General features: G+C 38.4%; 4 protein-coding genes across 4 annotated transcripts in view; 1 reads left to right on the top strand and 3 right to left on the bottom strand.

Annotated features, from left to right (window-relative positions):
* Positions 1-10,315, bottom strand: part of LOC116286853 (armadillo-like helical domain containing protein 1) — a 57,547-nt gene extending 47,232 nt beyond the window's left edge. The window contains exon 1 of the mRNA XM_089034817.1: positions 10,259-10,315. The gene's annotated coding sequence lies outside the window, so the exon portion shown is untranslated. The remainder of the gene's footprint in view (positions 1-10,258) is intronic.
* A 194-nt stretch (positions 10,316-10,509) lies between these two features.
* On the bottom strand, positions 10,510-13,758 carry LOC148913672 (uncharacterized). The gene has a single exon (XM_089038255.1). It carries the CDS (start codon positions 13,756-13,758, stop codon positions 10,510-10,512), a length of 3,249 nt encoding a protein of 1,082 aa, XP_088894381.1.
* A 1,499-nt stretch (positions 13,759-15,257) lies between these two features.
* LOC148913673 (uncharacterized) lies at positions 15,258-18,223 on the bottom strand. Its single transcript, XM_089034829.1, has 5 exons — positions 16,947-18,223; positions 16,512-16,585; positions 16,317-16,408; positions 15,862-15,971; positions 15,258-15,776 (listed from the first exon to the last, which is right to left on the bottom strand). The coding sequence occupies exons 1-5, from the start codon at positions 17,325-17,327 to the stop codon at positions 15,396-15,398; spliced, it is 1,038 nt and encodes a 345-aa protein (XP_088890955.1). The 5' UTR covers positions 17,328-18,223; the 3' UTR covers positions 15,258-15,395.
* LOC148913674 (uncharacterized) lies at positions 17,800-22,950 on the top strand. Its single transcript, XM_089038307.1, has 3 exons — positions 17,800-18,235; positions 19,279-21,030; positions 22,946-22,950. The coding sequence occupies exons 1-3, from the start codon at positions 17,800-17,802 to the stop codon at positions 22,948-22,950; spliced, it is 2,193 nt and encodes a 730-aa protein (XP_088894433.1).
* The last annotated feature ends 2 nt before the right edge of the window (positions 22,951-22,952 follow it).

Below are 22,952 nucleotides of genomic sequence, written 5' to 3' on the forward strand. Positions count from 1 at the left end.
TTTCTTGCGTATTTATATAGTGATCTATATTCCTAATCATATATTGAAGGATTTGTATTGAAGTATGAATTGTTTACGTAATGTCATGTGTTATATGAATAATGTTACAAATAATGTTATGATTATTGAAAATGTTGAAATTGATGGTTTATTAATAAGCAGTTATTCAGAATATTGAAACTATCATAAATACTTGTTGATTTTTGTTTAAAATGAGGGCTCTCACTATAAACATAAATGGTCTGCGAGAGTATGTGAAAAGAACAACATTTATTTTTTGGCTGTCTTCCTTATCTCGTCCGCCTGATATTGTGAGCATCCAAGAAACTCACTGTATTTCACAACAAGAACTCAATAATTGGTTTGATAATTCTCCTTATCTAGCTTTTGGAGATTTCAACACAAAGCATTCTGGTGGTACTGCAATTTTGTTAAAGCGTGCCTCTCCCTTTTCTGTACTTAAACAGTACTCGGGTATCAATGGCCGCTTCACTTATTTAGATGTCCAATATGACTCTTGCAAAGTTTCTATCGTCTCCCTGTATGCTCCCAATCACAATCCTGAAAGAGATGGTTTTTTGACACAAGTAAATGATAGGCTTGATCCTACGTCTGACATTCTCCTCTTAGGGGATTTCAATACGGTTTTTACACCTATTCTGGATCGTCGATCCTTTAATTCTGTACTACCTGCTAGTTATGACAGTGTTACTGTCCTTCCCATCTTATTCCATGAAAATCGCTTGATTGACATTTGGAGGCACTGTCATCCTAGAACCCAAGAACTTACTTATATCAGTACTAATGGCATGGCTGCGTCCCGCATTGATATGATCGGACTTCCATTGCGTTTTGTTCCTCATGTTTCTGAGTGCAGTATTTTACCTTGTCCGCATTCTGATCACTCTGCTGTTTTCCTTGATTTCATATTGCCTGAAGTTCCACCCAGAGGCCCTTATTTTTGGAAACTCAATGTTAGTATTTTGGATAACGATGCATACGTGGAGCTCGTAAGGGACTTATGGAAGTCCTGGCAACCTCAGAAAGAGTCATGTACGTCATTGCTTGTTTGGTGGGATATAGGTAAAAGAAAGATCCAACAAGCCACCACTAGGTTTTGTTCCAAGTTATCTTTCAAACGACGGGCATCCAGGCATTCCTTGGAAGCTCAAGCAAGATCATTAAAAGTTCTGGTAGATGTGGGAGATCTCTCTGTTCTAAATCAATACCATAGTGTACTCAATGAATTAGAATTGTTTGATCGAGAGGCAGCCAAGGCGGCAGAAATAAGAGCTCGTACCAAATGGACTGAAGAGGGTGAGAGATCCACTTCCTTTTTCTTCCGTATGGGAAAGAAGAATAGGGCCAACAAAATGATTGATCTTATTCTAGATAGCAATGATCAATACGTTTCTGATCCTGAGAATTTGAGGCAGGCTTGGTTCTCTTTTTACAAGGGTTTATTTACTTCACAAGAAACTGATGAAACCATTGCAGATGATTTTATTTCTAACTTGGAACGTAGAATTCCTTTAGAAGTGAAAGATGTGTGTGAGGGTCCTTTGACCATGGAGGAATGTCTTGAGGCTCTTGAGGGGATGCCGTCAGGTAAAACGCCTGGTTTTGATGGTCTTCCCAAAGAATTTTATCTCAAGTTTTGGGATCTCATTGGAAAGGACCTGGTAGCTGTACTTAATTATGCCTTTAGGTGTGGTGTACTATCAGTTTCTCAGAGGAGAGGGATTATAACGCTCTCATATAAAAAGGGAAATAGATTTTTGATGAAAAACTGGCGTCCCATCTCCCTATTATGTACAGACTACAAGATAGCTTCAAGATCAATCGCGGGCCGTCTACGAAAAGTGATTGCTTATGTTGTATCTCCTGACCAGACCTGTTCGGTACCTGGCAGATTTATTGGTGAAAACATCAGGCTTCTTCAAGATGCTGTTACATATGGCAAAATAACTAATTCACCTCTGGCCTTATTGTCTTTGGATCAGGAAAAAGCTTTTGACAGGGTGGAATGGTCCTACATGCTCAGAGTCCTTGAAGGCATGGGGTTTGGACCTTCCTTTTGCTCGTGGGTACGCTTGTTCTATACTGGACCTCAGTCTTCGGTATTGGTAAATGGCTTCTTTACGCCTTTTATAAATTTATCGAGGGGTGTAAGACAAGGCTGTCCACTGTCAGCGCCCCTTTACGTACTGATTGCCGAATCTTTAGCGTGTCGTATCCGTGCGTCAATCTATTTACGAGGTTTGGTTCTTCCGCACCCTGATTATGAACCAGCACTTATTTCCCAATACGCTGATGACACGACCCTGTTATGTACAGATGACGATGAAATATCCACTGTCTTCTCCATCTATGAGGAATAGGAAAAGGCATCTGGGGCTAAGATTAATAAAGAGAAATCTAAAGGGCTCTGGGCAGGCTCTTGGAGAGGTCGTAGTGATCCTCCCATTGACTTGCAGTGGTCTTCAGACAGTATTCCTTGTCTTGGCACATGTTTAGGAAATGATGATGTCTCTCATCCAAATTGGGATGGTCGCTTAAACAAACTTTCTAGTGTACTAGATTCTTGGAAACATCGTAATCTTTCCTATTCTGGTAAGGCTCTTGTCCTGAATGCACTTGGCATGGCAGGTCTATTGTTTTGTGCCTCAGTACTAGCCATGCCAAACTGGGTCTTGGCGCAAGCTTCCAAGTGTACTTTGGATTTTTTTTGGTCGGGGAAAAAGCATTTGGTGTCACAAAACGTTCTTTTCCAATCCACCACTCAAGGTGGGTTTGGTTTAATTGATATACAATCAAAGGTGCGCGCACTTCATTGTCAGTGGATAAAGCGGTGGGCCCTGTCCCCATCGAAATGGTGTGCTTTCTTCTCCTTTTTTGTGGAGAAAGTATTTGGTGATGATTTACGTTCTGTTCTTTCATATCCTGCATATTATCCTTCTCATTTACTACCGGATTTTTATGCCTCACTTTTAGATGCTTGGGCATACGTCGGTGGCCATTTCTCAGTTCAATTGAAAACTTTTGCTATTCTGCGGTCCTCTGATGGTAGTGCATTGTCTATCTCATCTCTTACTACAAAATCTGTTTATTCAAATATCATTGAAAGGAATGTTATGCTTCCTAATTGCGTTCTGAAATTTCGCCCAATCTTTGGCGAGCTCTATTGGACAGACACATGGTCACAAGTGAACATTATGCCTTTGGATCGTCAAGTTCGTGATCTATCGTGGAAGATTTGCCATGGAGTGCTCTATACCTGTGATCGACTTGTCAAGTTTGGTATGAACATTGCTGATCCTTCATGCTTTTGTGGACATCCTTTGGAAACTCCAGTTCATTTATTCTTTGAATGTAACCTCATGCAAGAACTGTTACTATGGGCTCAGACCTTATTTCTGCGTGTTACTCCCTTGTCGCCATCCCTTCAATCTCGTCATATGCTATTTGGATATGACAATCATGAACGGCAGATTATTCCACCTGTTTTTTCCTATTTTCTTAATCTGTTGAAGTACTTTGTGTGGTTGGCTAGGAATGAGTATTGCTTTGAAGGTACTCTCCCTGTTGCCTCTGTGGTTAAAGCAAAGGTTGTGAAACGACTTAATATCCATCTGCTCTGTTACTCTAAACGTTCGGTTAGTCGAAAATCAAGGCGTTTTTTCAACAGATCCTGGAATGTTTTGGAAAAGTTTTCTCCGGATATTACTGTTATAACCTGGTCAGCCTAAAAGTAGTTTTCTTTGTCTTCTTTTCACTTGTACTTGTGTAACGTTTATGCAAGGGAAAACGTTGTGTTCGCTTGAATATACCTATGAAGTGTTTTGATGAGTATAATCCTAGGTAGACCAGGATGATACTCTATATGTAAATGATGTTTTGATTATCTTTTTGTATTAGTGTTTATTGTAGTAATCTGTAGTGTGTAGGTCTACATGGGGGGCGGGGCTCATTACCCCGGCGTGTCTCTGGCGTCCATGTAGGACCCCCCCCCCCCCCCCTTGCTAAAGACCACCATGCTGTCCCTTTTGCACATCTTGGGACACTGGTGCGAAGCTAAAACAAAAAGGGGTTAATCATTTACGGTCTAGGGGCCGACTAACCTCTCCCTTAGGCTTCGGCCGAGCTTCCTGATTAGTCACTGGATAGCGGTGTCGGGGTCGAAATCTCCGGCGTAGCCGTAAATGCTTCGCGCTGCCATACTGCGCTTCAGCACTAGATGTTTCGGAGGTATGGTCCTACTCAATATATAAATAAGACCAAGTAAAAAATGTACAAAAAAAAAAAACAAAAAAACAAAAAAAAAATAAAAAAAATAAAAAGACGAAACAAAAACAAATAAACAAACGAAGGATCCAACAAACAAACAACAAAAAAATTTAATGATACATCATTATCCCTAGTCATTAGGCTTTCAACTCATTGTTTTTGTCACTCGATTTTCGGAGGTATGGTCCTACTCAATCAAGAAAGAAAAAACAAAAACAATTTCATCAAACATCAGGACGTCAGGATACAATGCATAAAATATCTAAATTATAATAGATAAATTATTGTACATGGTAAACATAATAAAATCTAAATAGAATACAAAATAGTCTAAAAAGTTAAACGATATTCTATGTATACAGTTTACATGCTGCGAGCCAGCAGGCGAGCAGCGACACTAATCTTGACGTTTAGGCAGCTACTATATCAAACCAATCGCCCATAATTGATTGTACTTATACTTATAGTTATTGTTCGTAGTTGTTATTATTATTGTTTTAAGCTAGTCAATTTACATGACGCTTTTGTTGTCCTCTTGCTTATGCTTTTACACATATTTCCGTGTCTCCTTCCAACGTTGATAAATAGACTTCAATAAAAAATGTTTTAATATTGTATTTCCATCTCAGTAATAGATCAACGTTGTCTTGTAACTACTCGCAGCATTTTACTAGTTATTTAAATTAAATAAGAAATATAATACACGATAGATACCAGTTAAGAGAACGCGCATTACGTCATCAATCACATAATCAGTCAATTAACTTGCGCGCGCTTTGGATGAAGTTGTTTAATTAGAGAAAAAGCAAAAGTTAGCGATAAAAGATTGCGCTAGCAAAAAATTGTCAAGCATTTTACGATTCAATAGCATATATCACTTTTTCTTAGGTACAAGCTATAACTTACTCAAATGGCTTGAATATATATTTCTTAACCAGTTATGTGAAGATTAATCAATCAAATTTTATCAGTAAAACATCCAACTACGTGTAACAATTGAAAAGAGAAAACTGAGCGCACACAACGAACTCGAGGACAATCTCAATTATCCCGGTTGTGTCGAAAGTGTTTGAAAGAATAGTTTACGATAGTTTAGATAGTTTTTATTTCATGTTTATAAAAATATCATTTTTTTTTATAAATCAACATTATAGATTATGTTTATTGTAAAATCCTGATGAGTCTACCGTGTTTAAATAAAGTTATTCATTCTTTCTTTCAAACTTCCATTAATAGTGGTGGTGAGTCTTTAAGTTGAGCAATCGAATCCTTCAATTCTCAACCAAAAAAAAAAAAAACATACCTAAATGTGTTGCTCGAGATTCATGTGAACATGTGTGATCTATAGATTGATAGGTTTTTGGTTAAAAAGAATGAGAAGGATAGAGGAAGAAGAAGAGGAAGAAAATGAAGATAATGCGTATACAACCTTTCACATTTTTGATGTAAGTTTTGAAAAAAATAAAAGAATCCTAAACCATTATGCTCATGATGTTTAACCTTTTTTGCCTCGAGCACATAATGATGCACTATCATCGTCTAACTCATTCATTACCAGGTTACCAGAAATATTTTTTGTCGTATATGGAATTATCAATCCATTACCAAAAAATGAAACATATCAAAGGAACGGTAATTTCTCTATTATGACATGCATTCAGAATGCCACCACGCCTAATATTTCCAGAAAAATCCTGGCTTGAAGTTGAATATTTGATTTCTTCTACAGCGTGTGATCGATGGTGCTCAAACGGCCGTTGTAAAGCGTGAGCGGGTCATGTTACTGCATTCTCATTGGCCTAACGTGAAAAAACTCGAGTCAAATTCCCCTTTCCCGAGAGTTCCTTTGATATGTTGCATTTTTATTGCGGTTCATGGGGAGAGAGAGAGATTTTTTGGATTTTTTAGCGTGATGTAGTCGATATCGGGTGCTAAGTCTCCAGCCTTCCCATTATTTAGGTAGAGAAGAGCGGATTTTGAAAAACACACTAAACGGCCTCAAATCGCGCTAAAACTTCGCCAGAAGACTGAGCAAAGTAAAAGCAACAACTGCAGCAAGTTTTGAGGCAAAATGTTGAGTGAAACATTTTATTGTCATAACTTTACCATAACTCCCATACATTCCCTTATAAGCCATACACAGGAACCTTGTTTGGGCTGACTGTGGTGTGATTTCAAGATGACTGAGACGGAAGGCCCGCGCGAGCGGAGCACCATACTTAAGAAAAAAATGGTTTAATATTTCTATAGATATCCTTAATTTATTTTAATGCTGGAGGAAATATAACACGGAGAGCATATTACGACCAAAAATATTCGTCCTTTATTTAGCTTTATAAATCTTTAACAATTCGGTTGTTTTTAACCAGCTATCGTATGCTTTTTTTCGTTCAAGAAAAATGCATTTTTGTTTTGCTTTACTCCTATCGCGGGGTCCCATCGGCAAAGCAAAGAAGAGTTTCATTCAATAATTTTATATCTTTCTACAGATGATTTATTAAATTCTTGAATGAAATATAAATTTACACCAAATATTCAACTGTTTATTAAAGCTGTTCGAGCAATAATTATACAAATGAGCTTAAATTTGTGTTGTTGAGAGATGTTATTGTATAAAGACCTAGACTTAAAAAGCTAAAAAATATTCAAGAACATTTACAAATGCTAATTTCCTGAAAAAGAAATTCGTCATTTTGTATTTTGCATGCATTTTGCTTTATTTTCTATTTTGTCTCAGTTGGTTCTTGTCAAGTTTAACTGAATGTAAACTTTGTTTTCGGAAAACATTTGTCGTTCGTGATTTCCGTATCTTTCTCAAACATGAAAACAGATAAAAACTGGTAAAATCGAATCTCAAAATCTAGTAAGCTTAAGTTTTCAAGCTTCTTGAAAAGTAGTTGAGGCTTATATGAAAGAAATAAAAACATATTAATGAAGAATTAGGATAAGAAAGCTATGGAAAACCAAACATCGTTCTGTAATTAAGTAAGCTTATTTTTTTGCTCACCTCCTGAACCAGTTTTGAAGTCTGTTTTTTAGTCTTGATTTGTCCTAAATCTACAAAATTTCGATTTCAATGAAAGACATCCAAAGTAAATTTCACTAAACCTGATGTTGTGTTGGATTATCTGTAGTTATCTCTCGTTTTTTTTTTTTTAAGCAAAAGAGATCCAAAGCCTAAAAATGTCGGCCATGCCAAACTTTGTCGAATAATCTTCAAAGAACAAAACAAGCCCCTGGGAGTGGGGGTGCGTTGTATACAAAATTCCTAAGTGGGAGAGTATACTCGCGCAAAGAAAACTATGTAGTGCATTTCGATTCGATTTCACTGCATGGTTTTTATTATGGGATACGTTACCTTCGTCTCGAATGAAAATAATTGAAGATTTCAGTTTCCCGATCTTTTCCCCCCCTATTTTCGTAACGGGAGCTCCGCTTTTAGGCAGTGCCTAAATATATATATTACTTTTATAATAATGTAAATACAATATAGTATACTTAGTCCACATTGCCTAGGCTAAACCCGCAATGATGTTCATACATTTATTGAGATTTCATCAATAAAGTTCACCATAATAATAATAATAATAAATAACAACAATATAAATAAAGATAAAAATAAAAATAAAAATAAAATTAATAATGATGAAATTTAATGATGATGATCGTGTCCTACGAACTTGCGTGGTAGCTAGAATGCTAGAACGATAAACATCTATTGCAACACTAAGACTGTATCATGTGCAGATGACACGGACAGTCCTTGCGGGTTGCTCTGCTTCGGCACAGAAAAGTACCAATTTAGACATTAAAACGCTTTCAGGGTGATGTATTTGGGAAATGAAGGAGAGATATTATCAAGGTTATGACGTCCATTAGTAGAATATCATAATGGACGTTGGGCGGATGTTCAAAAGATATGGAGGAATATTCACGAAAGTTCTTGGGTGTGAAGACAAAGGCTGTATTACGAAACATGCAAAAGACTGTTATTTCAAGTACATTGACAGAACTTTAATTTTTTTGGGTCATTTCATTGCTAGAATGGTCAAGAATTTTACTATGATTATTAAGGTTGTAGGTATATATTGGCGTCTTTCTATTCAAGTGGTATATAGATATGATTTTGATAGACTTTTCAAGATCATGATATGATTATTAAGGGTATATATATATATATTAGGGTTTTCTAGTTAAGGTGCAAAGAGATGTTTTAAGTCGTTCATATAGGAATATTAATTCCATTTTTACCCTGTTTTCCCCCCTCATTTTAGCTAGTTATACACAACCCACATAGAGGCTATTGTAAATAGCTTTACTAATTTAGAATTCAAGAAAGGCTTGTAAATTAGTTAAGAGGGTGCCAATGAGTACCCATATTGTCTGTTAACTCTTGAGTTTTCTGTCGAATGTCAGTTGTCATAATTTTACGAGGCCGGGTCATAATATTAACCAAAATAATGAAAGATCAATTAACTGTTAACTACTAATTTTAGGTTATTTGTCAATTAACTACTATTTTTTGACCAATTGTCAGTTAACTACTGTCGCCACGGTTTTAATTTTGCATTTAATTCTTACAATGAATAGATTAAGAATGCAGAACGCCATATTGGCACTTATAGTTAAGGATTTAGCCGGTTTTGACTACGCGTTCTCTGTGTTTTCTTGAATTCTGAATTAATTTGTATTGTTGTTCTTTCAGAGTTCCTTCAAAATCAAAGTTCCTAATCTTAGTTTTGAAGATTTTCATTTTAAACGAAATTAAAAAATAGAAGAAATAGCATCCTTTGAAATACTGAAGAGGCATTAAACATTTATAGTTTGGAGGGTGAGAGCCTCTCACTGAATATGAATATATCGTTCTGTTCAGTTCTTGCAGTGGAGGCTGCAGTCATTGGGTACAATATATTGAATTTTCCTATGTCACATATAGTTTAGTTTGTCCGGGATTATTGAAATTATTTTGGTCTTTGAAAGAAAAAGTACAGTCTTTTTAATCGAATTTTCAATTTCAATTTACATCTTACAGCATTCATGATCTTCTTAATCTATTAATCGTACGAATTAAACGTAGAATTAAGTAAAACCGTGAATCGACAGATCCCAGACAATCTTGGACAAAATAAATAGTTGAGAATTTTGGATTTCTTTGTAAGGATATATTCATTTCAAAACACATCTAATTCTTTTTACAAGAAAAGGAACCCCCTCTCCCCAAAACGATGTTGTGGTTCTGGCGAGAGAGAGAGAGAGAGCTGTTGCTACCCACTGGAACTAACCTTGTGCTGAGGGTTAAGCAAATTAAGATAAGGAAAATTATATTTCAAGTTTTGAATGACATGTAAAATTATTCTTATTCCAAGACGACTAGTGTTTTAGCCAACACTAATATCTTCTACTTCATGATCACCTGAGACAATGAAGCCTCCAGAAGTCAACAAAAATACGGAGAAAAGCAGTGAAAACATAAAATAAGGATATTTATTTTTAAGAAACTGCCTTATATTGGCCGGGAATCTATCTCTTCTCGATTCTGACCGTTGAAAATATATGGACCTTGAAAAAATACATATTGCATGTTAACTTTTTGTAGTTTTAAATACGATAACGTACCATTGAAATATTCCTTCAAGAGTTTGCTCAAAGCAATTCTAAGAGCTTTAGTGAACGACCTCTGTGGCTCAACTAAGCAATCTGGTTTTGTGTTCTTTAATCATGACTCTGGACGTTTTACAGGAATTTACTTAACAAGTATCCGTAAAACTAGTAAAGAAAGAAAGAGCTAAATTACCTGAAAATCGTATCGAGTTCAAACATATACCATATGCTAGTTACGTAATAAAGAATCATTTGTACGATTTGTGCAATTACAATAACAACTTGTTAAACCACGGATAATATACTATTACATTTGAATATATAATGCCTATATGTAGATTATATGAATATGAATATTTAGCGTTCATACCTTGTCCAGTGGGCTTAGAGCAGCAACGAAGCTCAACAAGCACGAAGCTCAAACACGAGTAGACTAACTGTATTAAATTACTAAGCTTGATTGATTTGTTGATTGTAAGGGAAATAATTAATGTTTAATCAAAGTGAGCGAGTGTAGCCTCGGTCAAATGGCTCCCCACAGTGAATTCTTCACTGTAAGTACAATAAAAACTGAAACATTACGCAGTTCATTTGCAGTTAACTAAATTGTTCGTTATAGACTTATCTTGAATTGTCTTTCTTGTTATTTTCCGATGGCTCTTCGGTGGGGACTCCCTGGTCTTCAGCAAGTAGAAGTACAAGCTTCTGTATGGGTCTCTCTAGGTACTGTATTTCTTTCGTTCTTCTTCCTGCGCTGTCTAATTCGCGAGAAGCCATAGCTAGCTTGACCTTTCTTACAAGGCCATCTGCACTTGGATAGGTTTCTTGCACTCTGCCTAACCTCCACTGGTTCCTTGGTACGTTCTCGTCCCTAACGAGTACAACATCTCCTGACTTTAGATTTCTTTGAGGCTTGATCCATTTCTTGCGCGTTTGTAGCGTCTGAAGAAATTCTCTCCTCCATCTGTACCAAAATTGGTTCGCTAGGTGCTGTACTCTGCGCCATCTTCTTCTTGCGTAAAGATCTTCCTCAGCAAATGAGCCTGGAGGTGGCATGAGCACCTTAGTCTTCATTGTGAGTAAGTGATTGGGTGTTAGGGGTTCTGGAGCATCAGGTGAAGACGTCTCTAATGTTGTCAGTGGTCTTGAATTGATGATGCACTGCACTTCTTTCATTAGAGTGCGAAACCCTTCATCATCCAGTTGGGTACCTGTCTCGTTGAGTAATGCTGCAAGGACGCTTCTGACGCTTCTGATTTGCCGTTCCCAAACGCCGCCCATGTGGCTTGCGTGTGGGACGTTCATCTTGAAATCTATCCATTCACAACCTTGCTTTAGCAACGCGTTGTTTACTCTCTCTTGGTCGATTTCCTTGAGTGCGGCTTGTAGCTCATTGCGGGCTCCAACAAAGTTTGTTCCTTGATCGGAGCGTAGTTGACGAACAGGGCCCCGTTCAGCTTGAAACCTTCTAAGCGCGTTAATGAATGAATCTGTGTCAAGTGTATTTGCCGTTTCGATATGCACAGCTCTCGAGGCCATGCAAGTGAACAAAACTCCATACCTCTTGATGGTCTTTCTGCCCTCCTTGATCTCAAAGGGGCCCAAGTAGTCGACTGCGCTGTAGGTGAAAGGTGCTGAAGGCTCAATTCTATCTGTCGGCAGGTCTGCCATCTTTTGTTCTAGTGCTGGACCACGAAGTCTGCGGCAAGTGATACATCGAAAGATGCAGTTGGAGACGGTAGATGTTCCGCCGATCACCCAATACCCACGTTGGCGTAACTCGTTGTGAGTCATGCTGCTGCCTTGATGGTAGGTTTTTTGATGGCAATCTTGCACTATCAGCTCAGTGACATGACTTCGTTTGGGTAAAATAACTGGATGTTTAACTATCTCTGGACAACTAGCTCTTCTAAGTCGGCCACCAACACGCAGAATCCCGTATCCATCGAGAAATGGGTCCAAGCGGTAGAGGCTGCTGTTGATCTTCATGCCGGTATTACGCTTCCTCGTCAGCTCTTGTTCCGTGAACTGACCATCGGGTTTGAGGGACCGAGGTGTCTTGATCTCTTCCCTGAAGTGTTCCAACTGGAGATCTCGAATAATGACTTTCTCAACAGAAGAGAGTTCATCCACAGTGATCCTTGGTGAGTGCTGGGTTTGATTTCTTGCAGGTTGAATTCTCTTTCTTAGTTTCTCTTTGAAGCGAAGACAATGAGCAATTATCTTCTTAGCCTTGAACCAGTCTGAAAAACGATCCAGCCGGCAAGTCTCAAATTGGTTTGGGAAGGTTTCCGCGGCTTGTGTGGCCAGCACTCTTTTAACTTCGGGATCATTAGAGTCAAGGCAGTTGTTGGTTGGTTGTGCTAGCATATCGTTGATATCATCATTCCACAAGAACTGGGGTCCGCTCAACCAACTTGAGGTGTGGGCGATCTGGTGGGCTGAAAGTCCTCGCGAAGCTGCATCCGCTGGGTTGGACTCGGTACTGATGTAGTGCCACTGTTCTGGTCTACTGCGTTCGTGGATCTCTTGGACGCGGTTTGCAACAAATATGTGGAATCTCCTTGTTTTGTTGTTAATGTAACCTAACGTTACCTGGCTGTCAGTCCAGAATTCTTCAGTGATGTCCCTGTAGTTCAGCTCCTTCTTGATGGAATCTGCAACTCTAGTGGATACGAGGGCTGCCGTCAACTCAAGTCTTGGGACTGTCACTGGCTTCAAGGGAGTTACACGAGCCTTACCCATGACAATGGCGCAATGGGTTCTGCCTTGATTATTTCTCAGTCGCAAGTAGCTACACTGCCCGTATCCTTCAAGACTTGCATCGGAGAAGTGGTGAAGCTCTGTTGATACCACTTCGCCGAAGTCTATGGGTTTAAAACATCTTTGGATTCGCAGCTGTTCCAGAATACTTAACTCCTTTCTCCAGCGTTCCCACCTTGGTCGTAGCCACTCTGGTAGGGGGTCATCCCATTCAGCATTTTCTTGACATAGGGTCTGCAGAATTTGTTTTCCTACTAAAACTAAGGGTGAGACAAACCCTAGAGGGTCGTATACGGAGCTAACTGTTGATAACACTCCTCTTCTCGTCAACGGGCGGTCTTGGATGACGATTCTGAACTGAAAGGTATCTGTCTCTACGCACCACATTATACCAAGTGTACGTTCAATTGGTAGGGTTTCGCATCTTACGTCAAGATCTTGCAGACCTTTGGCTCTGTCCTCTTCCGGTATTCCAAGGATGACGTCTTTCGAGTTGCTCGTGAACTTGTGCAGTCTGAGTCCGGCCTTAGCACATAAGGCTTGACTGTTCTTTATCAGTTCGTTTGCTTCAGCAGGACTGTCGACAGACTTCAGACCATCATCGACGTAGAAATCGTTCCTGATAAAATTCGCCGCTGCAGATCCAAATTCACTTTCGCCATCGTCGGCCGCCTTTTTGAATGCAAAATTCGCACATGCCGGGGAGGATGCCGCTCCAAACAGATGGACTTTCATGCGAAACTCCACTGGATCACTGTCAAGGTTACCATCTTCCCACCAGAGAAATCTCAACAAATTCCTGTCTTCTTCGTCCACAAAGAACTGGTGGAACATCCCTTCCACATCGCAGGTTAAAGCAATCGGTTCCTTACGGAATCGACACAGCACACCGATAAGATTGTTTGTCAGGTCAGGACCCTGCATCAGGTTTTGGTTTAGGGATGTGTTCTGAAACTTAGCGCTACAGTCAAAAACGACGCGTATTTTGTCCTTCTTCTTCGGATGATACACTCCGTGATGTGCCACATAGTTGATTTTACCTTCTTTCTGGTTGGTTTCTTTGTCGTCATGCGGGACTCTCACTCGACGAAAAAATGGATTTGTCATGTAGGCAAACATATAGACAAATATATGGGCAAATATCATATTTGACTAATAGTAAACAATATTTGCCCAATGACTGTATATGATATGTACCTACACATTTATCCCATGGGCACAGATGGCAAAGTCCGTATGGCCCAGTAAAATCCCAAACGGCAAATATATAGCAGATATCATATCATCCATACATTTACCCGGTAGTAAATGTGAATGCTCATTTGATATGTGCACGTATTTGCCCAGCCCGTATATGTGTTTTATGTCTTACGTATACCCTGTGTTTCCCCAGGCCGTATATGTGATTCATGCCTTACATATACCCTGTATTTTCCCAGGCCGTATATGTGATTAATGCCTTACATTTACCCTGTCTTTGCCCAGGCCGTATATGTGATTAATGCCTTACATATACCCTGTATTTTCCCAGGCCGTATATGTGATTTATGCCTTACATATACCCTGTCTTTGCCCAGGCCGTATATGTGATTTATGCCTTACATATAACCTGTCTTTGCCCAGGCCGTATATGTGATTAATGCCTTACATATACCCTGTGTTTCCCCAGGCCGTATATGTGATTTATGCCTTACATATAACCTGTGTTTGCCCAGGCCGTATATGTGATTAATGCCTTACGTATACCCTGTCTTTGCCCAGGGCGTATATGTGATTAATGCCTTACATATACCCTGTCTTTGCCCAGGCGGTATATGTGATTAATGCCTTACATATACCCTGTATTTTTCCAGGCCGTATGTGTGATTCATGCCTTACATATACCATGCGATATGCTCTGACCGTATATGTGATTAATGCCCCCTTAATGCCTCAGATGTACCAGCGCGTCTTAGCCATATTTGCTCAGTTGAATTATGCTCATCATATTTGCTAAATTTAACTATATTATCAGTCTTCAGCTATTGTCACTTATGGCAGGCCAAAAAAAATAGAAACGATATATGTCGTGACAACCACCTCATACTTTAAACATAGCTAACCTATACTAAGAAGCAGGAAAAAAGACATAAATCATACTGAAACATTTTTATTGTGAATTTCCTTTTCTTGACGACTGATTAACTATGAACAATTTGTTAACTACAACTAATTGAAAATGCTAGTTCTGTAAATTAATTACAGGTGTCTGTTTCATCTTGTGACAGAATTTGTGAAAGGAGATCATAATATATTTAGTTGTCAATCGATCTGTGGCTTATGTACGATTCTTTTTAGATATTCTGTAGTAGTACACTTCATTTATAACTGCAAAAACTTAATTAAGGACACCGAACGTGGTTGGGTTTCTACGAGTTTTATGAATTAAATCTTGTGTCACTGTTCCTCCGTTCCTTTGGCCTGATTTCTAGGGTTTTCCTTCTTCTTTCGATTATTTGAACATTATACTTGTTTACTTTAAGAAATCCAAAGGTCAATAGGCTTAAATAGCCGCTGCTATACCGTTTGACCTTTGGATTTCTTCAAGTAAACGAGTATAACGTTCAAGTAATCGAAAGAAGAACGAAAACCCTAGAAATCAGGCCAAAGGAACGGAGGAACAGTGACACAAGATTTAATTCATAAAACTCGTAGAAACCCCAACCACGTTCGGTGTCCCAGTGCCCTTGATTTGATAAAAACCTTTAGGCTCTCAATGCCCATTCGGGACCTCCAGATGGCCTTGGGCGTCTTGACGGCTCCCCGATTTTCCGCTTCAAAAGCATGGTGAGACTGCGCTCTGACAGCCTCCTTTTTGCCTTTCGGTCCATGCTTTCCATGAACTGATTAGCTAGGGGGCTTCTCCATGGCAGAGGGTGTTTTATTAAAACTTTACTCTGCTTAGTAGGGCCCCCTTCGTTATTAGAGCCACTGTCCGCTGTATCGTCATCAGCCTGGTCATCCGCCTCTGACATCGACTCCTCTGATGACATATACTCCAGTTTCATAATTGCCTTGACTTTCTCTTTGTCCCCTGGTGATAGCGAGGTTGACAAGTCCGCTGCCTTGGATCTGGATTTTAGGAGCTAAAAGAAAAAAGAAAAAAAACCACCGTCAGTCAAAGTTTCTTATTAAACAAAGTCATAATCGTTGCAAATTCAGTTTACTCACATTTTGTTTTCTTTGTGTTTTCCGCTGCATCTTTTGATGCCTTCCAAGGGCCCCTGAACGCTCTCTTTTGTTTCTCTTTCTTCTCGTCAGAAAGTGACTTTTAAGGGCAGCTGAAATTATATCAAGTACCCATATATTAAAACTTGAGACAAAATTTGTTAGAAATTTTGGCATTTGGCCGACAATTACTCCTTTAGCATCCATTTGTTTTTGCTTTGTTTTGTTTTGTTTCGTTTTTTTTTCTTTTTTTTTTCTTTTTTTTTTTTTTTCCATGTTATTTTATTTCAAACTGCTTCCCCTCCCTTCGGCATTTGAATATTTCTAAAAGGATTTCGTTACCCCCCCCCCCCCCCCCCCGGACCACCACCACCCTTTGTCCTCACCCCTCCCCCCCGGGTTAACTTTGATAGGTGCATAAGGCCTTTCGCACTTCGTAATATAAAATACATAAATACCTTCTAACTCGACGGCAGAGACATCCTTATGAACATTCAGAACTCTATCCCTTATTGCGTTATTAATATGTTCGTTGACGTCATCTCTGAAACTAATTAGGAAATGCCATATTTGAGTGGTAAGTGGAAACTTAATATGGAAAGAAACTATGGATGATTCAGACAAGATCATTTTTATTAAATTTTCATACTTACGCTTTAGTAAAATCCCATATAAGAGGGTTTTCTTCCCTGTCCCGTAATTTCTTTGCTACCAAGCGTACTTCAGACTGTAATAACATAATATAATTCATTAAAATCATAAGATGTACCTTAAGTTATTCTTAGACATAGTAATAATGTTTTCATTATTTGTATGGCTGTGATTGTATAATATTGGGAAAAAAATCGAAATCAAATCAATTCCTTTACAAAAAAGGAAATTATCATTATCATTCAGTGTCTTGTTATTGGAAATCAATAGTAAAGTTTGGTAGCATTAACCACTACCATGGCGGGTTTCCCGCCAATTTTAGCATTGCATAAATTATACCGCTGCATAATTATACCAACTACTCTTCGCGCCAAGAATTCCCAGTAAAATTATCAATAAAAATAGCTTGCTTTTTTAAATATTGCCACTTTACTTACTGCAACAGCCTTTGAGACAGTAATCTTGGTCTTGCTGTTGTCCTTGTTCTGCTGGCTTTCTTTTAAGGCGGCTAGTATTTGGCGGTTTTGTGCTTGCAGTTCTTTAAGCTGTTTCACAATCGTTTCGAAATTTGAAGAAATTTCTTCTTTTTCGCTGTCGGGGTCAACGTTCTCATTCTCGCTTGTTGCTTGCAATAGGCGATTTCTGTGTTCTCTTAGCACATCCTCGTTACCACCAGGGACAGAGGGAATAAGTATGTTAAGCCTTTGAGAATTGGCGCCATTTTCAGTATGTCTACTGGTACTGCTTGTACTGGTAGTTGCAGTAACAGAATGGATTGGCATTGGGCGTCCTGGTAAAGGTGTAGATGTTCTTCCCATTTTTTGATCGCGACGAATGAACGCAATTTATAAGCAAAGATATAGAATGTGCGGGAAACTAGATGACCGACAGAGTTTGTTACCTGTTTGTGACCAAAAGGCGAATGAACGAATAAGCACATCCACCGAACAAATCTACCCCCTATCTATCACGGCGTATCACGTGACTTGTGATGACATATACGTTCATATAATGAAGTCTAATAATAAAAAAAGGAATAACTGTCTTATAAAAATGCTGAAGTTGTATCCAGGATTCATGTTAAGTAATATATTTATTATCTTAAAGCTATTTGCTCCATTTTATAAAGTTATGAAATTTTTTCTAAAGCCTAGATTCACGAAATATCATTGCAATAAACTTGATTAGCTTCTAGCTCTAAAACCATCGTACCATTATCTGCCGCCAACAGTGACAGCTCTAAGGAAAAGGGCGCGGTAATAAAGATCCGGCGTGCTTTTGTCCAGTGGCATGTGGTTGATGGACGTGGAACTTTATTACGCTGGAATATGGCTGTTAGCCATTCAAAATGCTTGGATTTTGAGTAATTATCCCAATGATACACACCGTCTTTTTAATTATATAGTTCTGGAAAACAAAATGTCTTCTGCGATGTCAAAGCGTTATCATTGCTTTCATTGTAACGAAGATTTACATTACAGAGTATTTTGCCGTCACAAAGAAGAATTTTATGATCCTTTAACAAATCAATGGCAATTACAGCGGAATGACGACGAAGACTCAAATGATAGTATTTTCACTCACGAGATTGACGGCCAGAACGACACTTCTTCTAATGACTACAGCGAGATAAACGTTTTGGACCAAACTGATCAAGACTCCTCTGATGTGCCAAATACAAACCAACCATCAAGTGACGAATTCTTACCAGCTACTTCACAAAAAGGTATTGATGTTATACGTTTATTTGATGATTAGATTATATAATCTTTAAATGTTAAAGTCAAACTGCATAGATAAAAGACTGAATCTTTAACAAGCGGCTGATTTGCACATGATCTAGCTCCCCTATTGGATTTACTACCAAGCATTAGTGTTATTGAAGCAAGATTAAGTTAGAGGTACAAATGATTCTTTTCTATTTCTATCTTAGCCTCGTTTTCACCGTTACTTTTAAGAAGGGTGCATTATTAAGTAATCGGCTTATGGTTGCCATTAAAACCTCAGTGTTCATTCAGAAAGGTTCATTCAAAGAGTTTATAAAATCATAGCTAGAGATAACTCATTTAAAACGCCAAAAAGAATTTACTATGTTCAAATGGATATTGCTGTACATTTTTGTCTCCAAATCAATTCATGACTGTGGTCATCCTGAGATAGCATGGTATCCGGCAAAACATGTTTGTCAAGTTAGAGAAATACAATTATAAGTAATTTATTTAATATGTCTCTTGGGTTTTTTATTTTCGATTTATCATTTTTCTTTCACGAATTATAAATTGTTGTTTTGCTGACTTAGAAATTTATATTTTATTTTCAATGGAAATCATTTATTTTCAGAGCAAAATTTGGGTCAAAATTATACATTTAGGGACCGGTCATTATTTAAGTTGGAGGTAGGGGGGGGGGGGGGGGGGTGGAGGAGAAATTGTCAGTGACGCAAAAAAATTTCAAGGCCCCCCATTTGAAGGCATCCACGTTTATCGAAAACCCCCCATGGATTGTAGTAAAAAATTTAAAAATTTTCCCTAAAAGTCATTTTTAAATTTCAAGACTTTCACTAGCAAAAATTTCAGGCCCCCCCCCCCCCAATTTTTTCTCCCCCCCCCCCCCCCAACTTAAATAATGACCGGTCCCTTAGCCCATGAGGTTTTTTTTACTGACATTTTTTTTTCTAGTATTATAATGGTTTCACACTTTATCTTATACTATGTTGCAGTTATACAATGCCGAATGAATAAAATACATCGTATTTGCTTATGTTTAAAGGAGACGGAATAAATAACTTTGAGGAAGAAGATCAAGTGTTTTGGGATGACAAGTTGGACAGTGAATCTGACCATGAAGAGATAAGAGGAAATGAAAGAAGGAGATTGGTTGAAACTTGGGATATTGATATCGAAGACGTAGAAAGAGATTTTGAACAATCTAGTGCAGAAATAAGCGTTGCCGTCGAAGCAAGTTCCCGAGTGACCCTTATTAACTGGATTGCCTTGTTTGTGTGCTTTTGGTCTGCATACTTTTCTGTACCAGACCGAGGCATTGATATTCTCCTCGCCTTTTTTAAAGCGATTTTTGAGGTTTTGTGTGAGCTTTCGCCAATCATTTTCCCAACCGCAGTATTGGTTTTCCCGAGCTCCTTCAAACTCTTGAAAAATTATCTTTCTTTTAAAGATAAGCATTCAAAGTATGTTGTTTGTCCGAAATGCGACACCCTATACCGTTTTCAAGACTGCATAACAACAAGATTCGGGCGTGTCATTGCTAAACCATGTTCTCACATTGCTTTTCCGAATCACCGTCAATTGTTTCGCCGCACACCTTGTGGAGCGGAATTGCTTAAGGAAATTCGTTTGAAAAATGGACAGACAAAATTGTACCCACATAAAGTTTATTGTTATAAAAGCATCAGAGACACTCTAACTCACTTTATTAAGCGACCAGACTTTGTACAAAAATGTGAGATTTGGAGAAATCGGAATGTACCGGACGATATTTTAGTTGATATTTACGATGGCCAAGTGTGGAAAGATTGGCAATATTTTAACGGCACTCCTTTCCTTGCCCAGCCTAATAATTATGCTTTTATGCTGAATGTTGACTGGTTTCAGCCTTTTAAGCACAGTGTCTATAGCGTTGGAGTCATATATATGGTCCTCCTAAATCTTCCGAGAAAAGAAAGGTACAAAGAGGAAAACGTAATAATAGTTGGGGTAATACCTGGTCCACACGAGCCCAAATTGAATATCAATACGTACTTACAACCACTTGTAGCCGAATTGAACTTATTGTGGCACGAAGGCATCCAAGTTCGGCCTCATGGGAGTAGAACAGCAAGATGTTTTCGAGCTGCCCTCCTTTGTATTGCTTGTGACATTCCTGCACTAAGAAAAGTTTGCGGTTTCTTAGGATGTACTGCTCACCGAGGGTGCTCAAAGTGCACAAGATTTTTCCCCGGAGATTTTAGTAGCATGGATTTTTCAGGTTTCGAAGATGACGATACACCAAGGACAAATGAAGAGCATCGAAGAGAGGCTCAGAAAATACTCAATGCAACAACCGCTGATGAACGAAACCAAATTGAAACTTCCACTGGAACAAGATATTCTGAACTCTTACAGTTGCCTTACTTCGATTGTACTCGTTACCATGTTGTTGATCCTATGCACAATTTGTTTTTAGGGACAGCAAAACATTTAATGAAAAATGTATGGCTAAATGCTGAAACGCCAATTATTTCTAAAGAAAATTTGAATAAAATCCAGGAAAAGGTAGATGACGTCAAAGCACCATCATTTATTGGGCGTCTCCCGAAAAAGATATCAACATCGTTTGGAGGATTTACTGCTGATCAGTGGAAAACATGGACTCTCTTGTATTCTGTATTCTGCATTTGGAATATCGTTCCAACAGATGATTTGGAGCTGTGGAGGTTATTCGTATTGTCCTGCTTTCACCTTTGCTCTCCACTTATTGCAACTGAAGAGCTACAAGAAGGACATGATTACCTAGTGGAATTTTGTAAATCGTTTGAAAAAAGATATGGAAAGGAACGCGTTACGCCAAACATGCATCTACACCTGCACCTCAAACAATGTATTTTAGATTACGGGCCTGTATATTCATTTTGGCTTTTCAGCTTCGAACGTTTCAATGGGATTTTAGGAGCGTTTCGAACTAACAATAGATCTGTTGAAATACAAATCATGAGAAAATTTCTCCAAAAGCATGAACTAAGAGATATCCCTTTACCAGAGAGATTTCGAGAAACTTTCCAACCAGTATTTCAACTTCTTCAGGAGGCACAACAAGTAGGAACACTTGGCGAAAGCATCCCATCAATACCATCAACACTTAATCTTTCAGTTGGTCAAGTACTACGTTGCTTAGAGTGGAGCAATATGAATGCATACTCATGTTTTTCACCTCGATCCATTGATGTTCTTGATGATGACTATACAGAATATCTCTTTAAAGCTTATGAAACAATTTTACCTCAACACTCGGTCATTGAATGTGTTACCGATACGTTTGAGAGAATTAGTACCATTGGATATTCGGGGACAAAGCTAGGGTCCTCTGACTCTAGACTGGAACGTTCTTCCTTCATTCTTGCAAGTTGGTGTGGCCAATATAGTGGCAGTATTGAGACCGATTCATTTGACTTGCGCCCCGGTGTTGTCGATTTCTTTCTTAAACAAACCATTATAATTGATGGCAAGCAGGAATCATTGTGTATGGCAAAGGTTCGATGGTATCAGCGACATCCAGAAAGACACAGGATTGACAGACCACATGAAATTTGGTGCAGAAACTTGTTTGAAATGGAAGGGCCCTCTACATTCATTCCCATACAAAGGATACACAGCCAGTTTGTTGCTGCTTACGATGTTATTGACAAAGAAAGAGTATTAATTGTTTGTCCTTTACAACGTAAATTGTACGGATGATGGAGATGACAGTAAAGTATCATCCAGGAAAAATATTCAAAGCTATCAAAAATAAACTGTTTGAACTGTGCATCAGTAACTAGATAGTCAAAATGAAAATTGAATGAATTCTTTGATGAGTTTAAAATTAGATGAATTAAAATAATTATGAATGAAATTGCATATATTGCCAATAAAAAAGATGAATTCATATGTTTAGACTAAACAAAATTGATGCTTCAAATAATATTACAGATGTTAGCGGTTTGAAATGCAGCTGAGGTTAATGGGTTAATGAGTTTTCTTATTGTCACTGGAAAAAACGCATGTACGACTTACGCATATTAAAAATACATCGTCCGCGTTTTTTCCTGTGTGTATCAACGCATATAACCTCACTTTCATGACATCAAAGCAAAACAATGATTGAATTAATGTGGTCGCAACATTGATGTCATGCGTTAGGAGAAAAAATTGACACATATGACTGAGATGGACCTGCATGCACTCCCCCCTCGTAAGTCGTAAAAACAAGCCAACATCCATCATAATTCAGTTGAAAAATTATTGAGTTGTTTTGAAAAGTTTTGATTGCAATAAATTGAAACGGAAACCTCACATCGGATATACTCAGTTTGGGGTATTGTATTTGCTCCCCAGGTAAATATGGGGCAAAGCCTAGTGCAAAGTTGATTTCATATGTGCCCTTCATTTGACAATAGGGCAAATATAGGGCAAAAACGGTTATCATATATCCCCACTGGGTAAATGCGTCTAAACTAAGGGCAAATATATAACATATTTACCCATGTGTTCAGATGTATGGCAAAGCAATGGCAAATTTATTAGAAATTTACCCCGACCTTTGCCTGCATAGGCAAATGTATGGGCAAATATAGAGCACCATATTTGCCCAACATTTGCCAAGCGGACATATGATGACCAAATCCATTATTTCGTCGAGTGTCTTTCGGCGCAGTCCTTAATCATTTTTCTCATGAATTCAGCATAGTC

This window comes from Actinia tenebrosa, unplaced genomic scaffold (assembly GCF_029948245.1).
Source record: "Actinia tenebrosa isolate PJP-AT-01 unplaced genomic scaffold, QUT_ActTen_1.0 PGA_scaffold0__85_contigs__length_37466705, whole genome shotgun sequence".
NCBI classification, from domain to species: Eukaryota; Metazoa; Cnidaria; class Anthozoa; order Actiniaria; family Actiniidae; genus Actinia; species Actinia tenebrosa.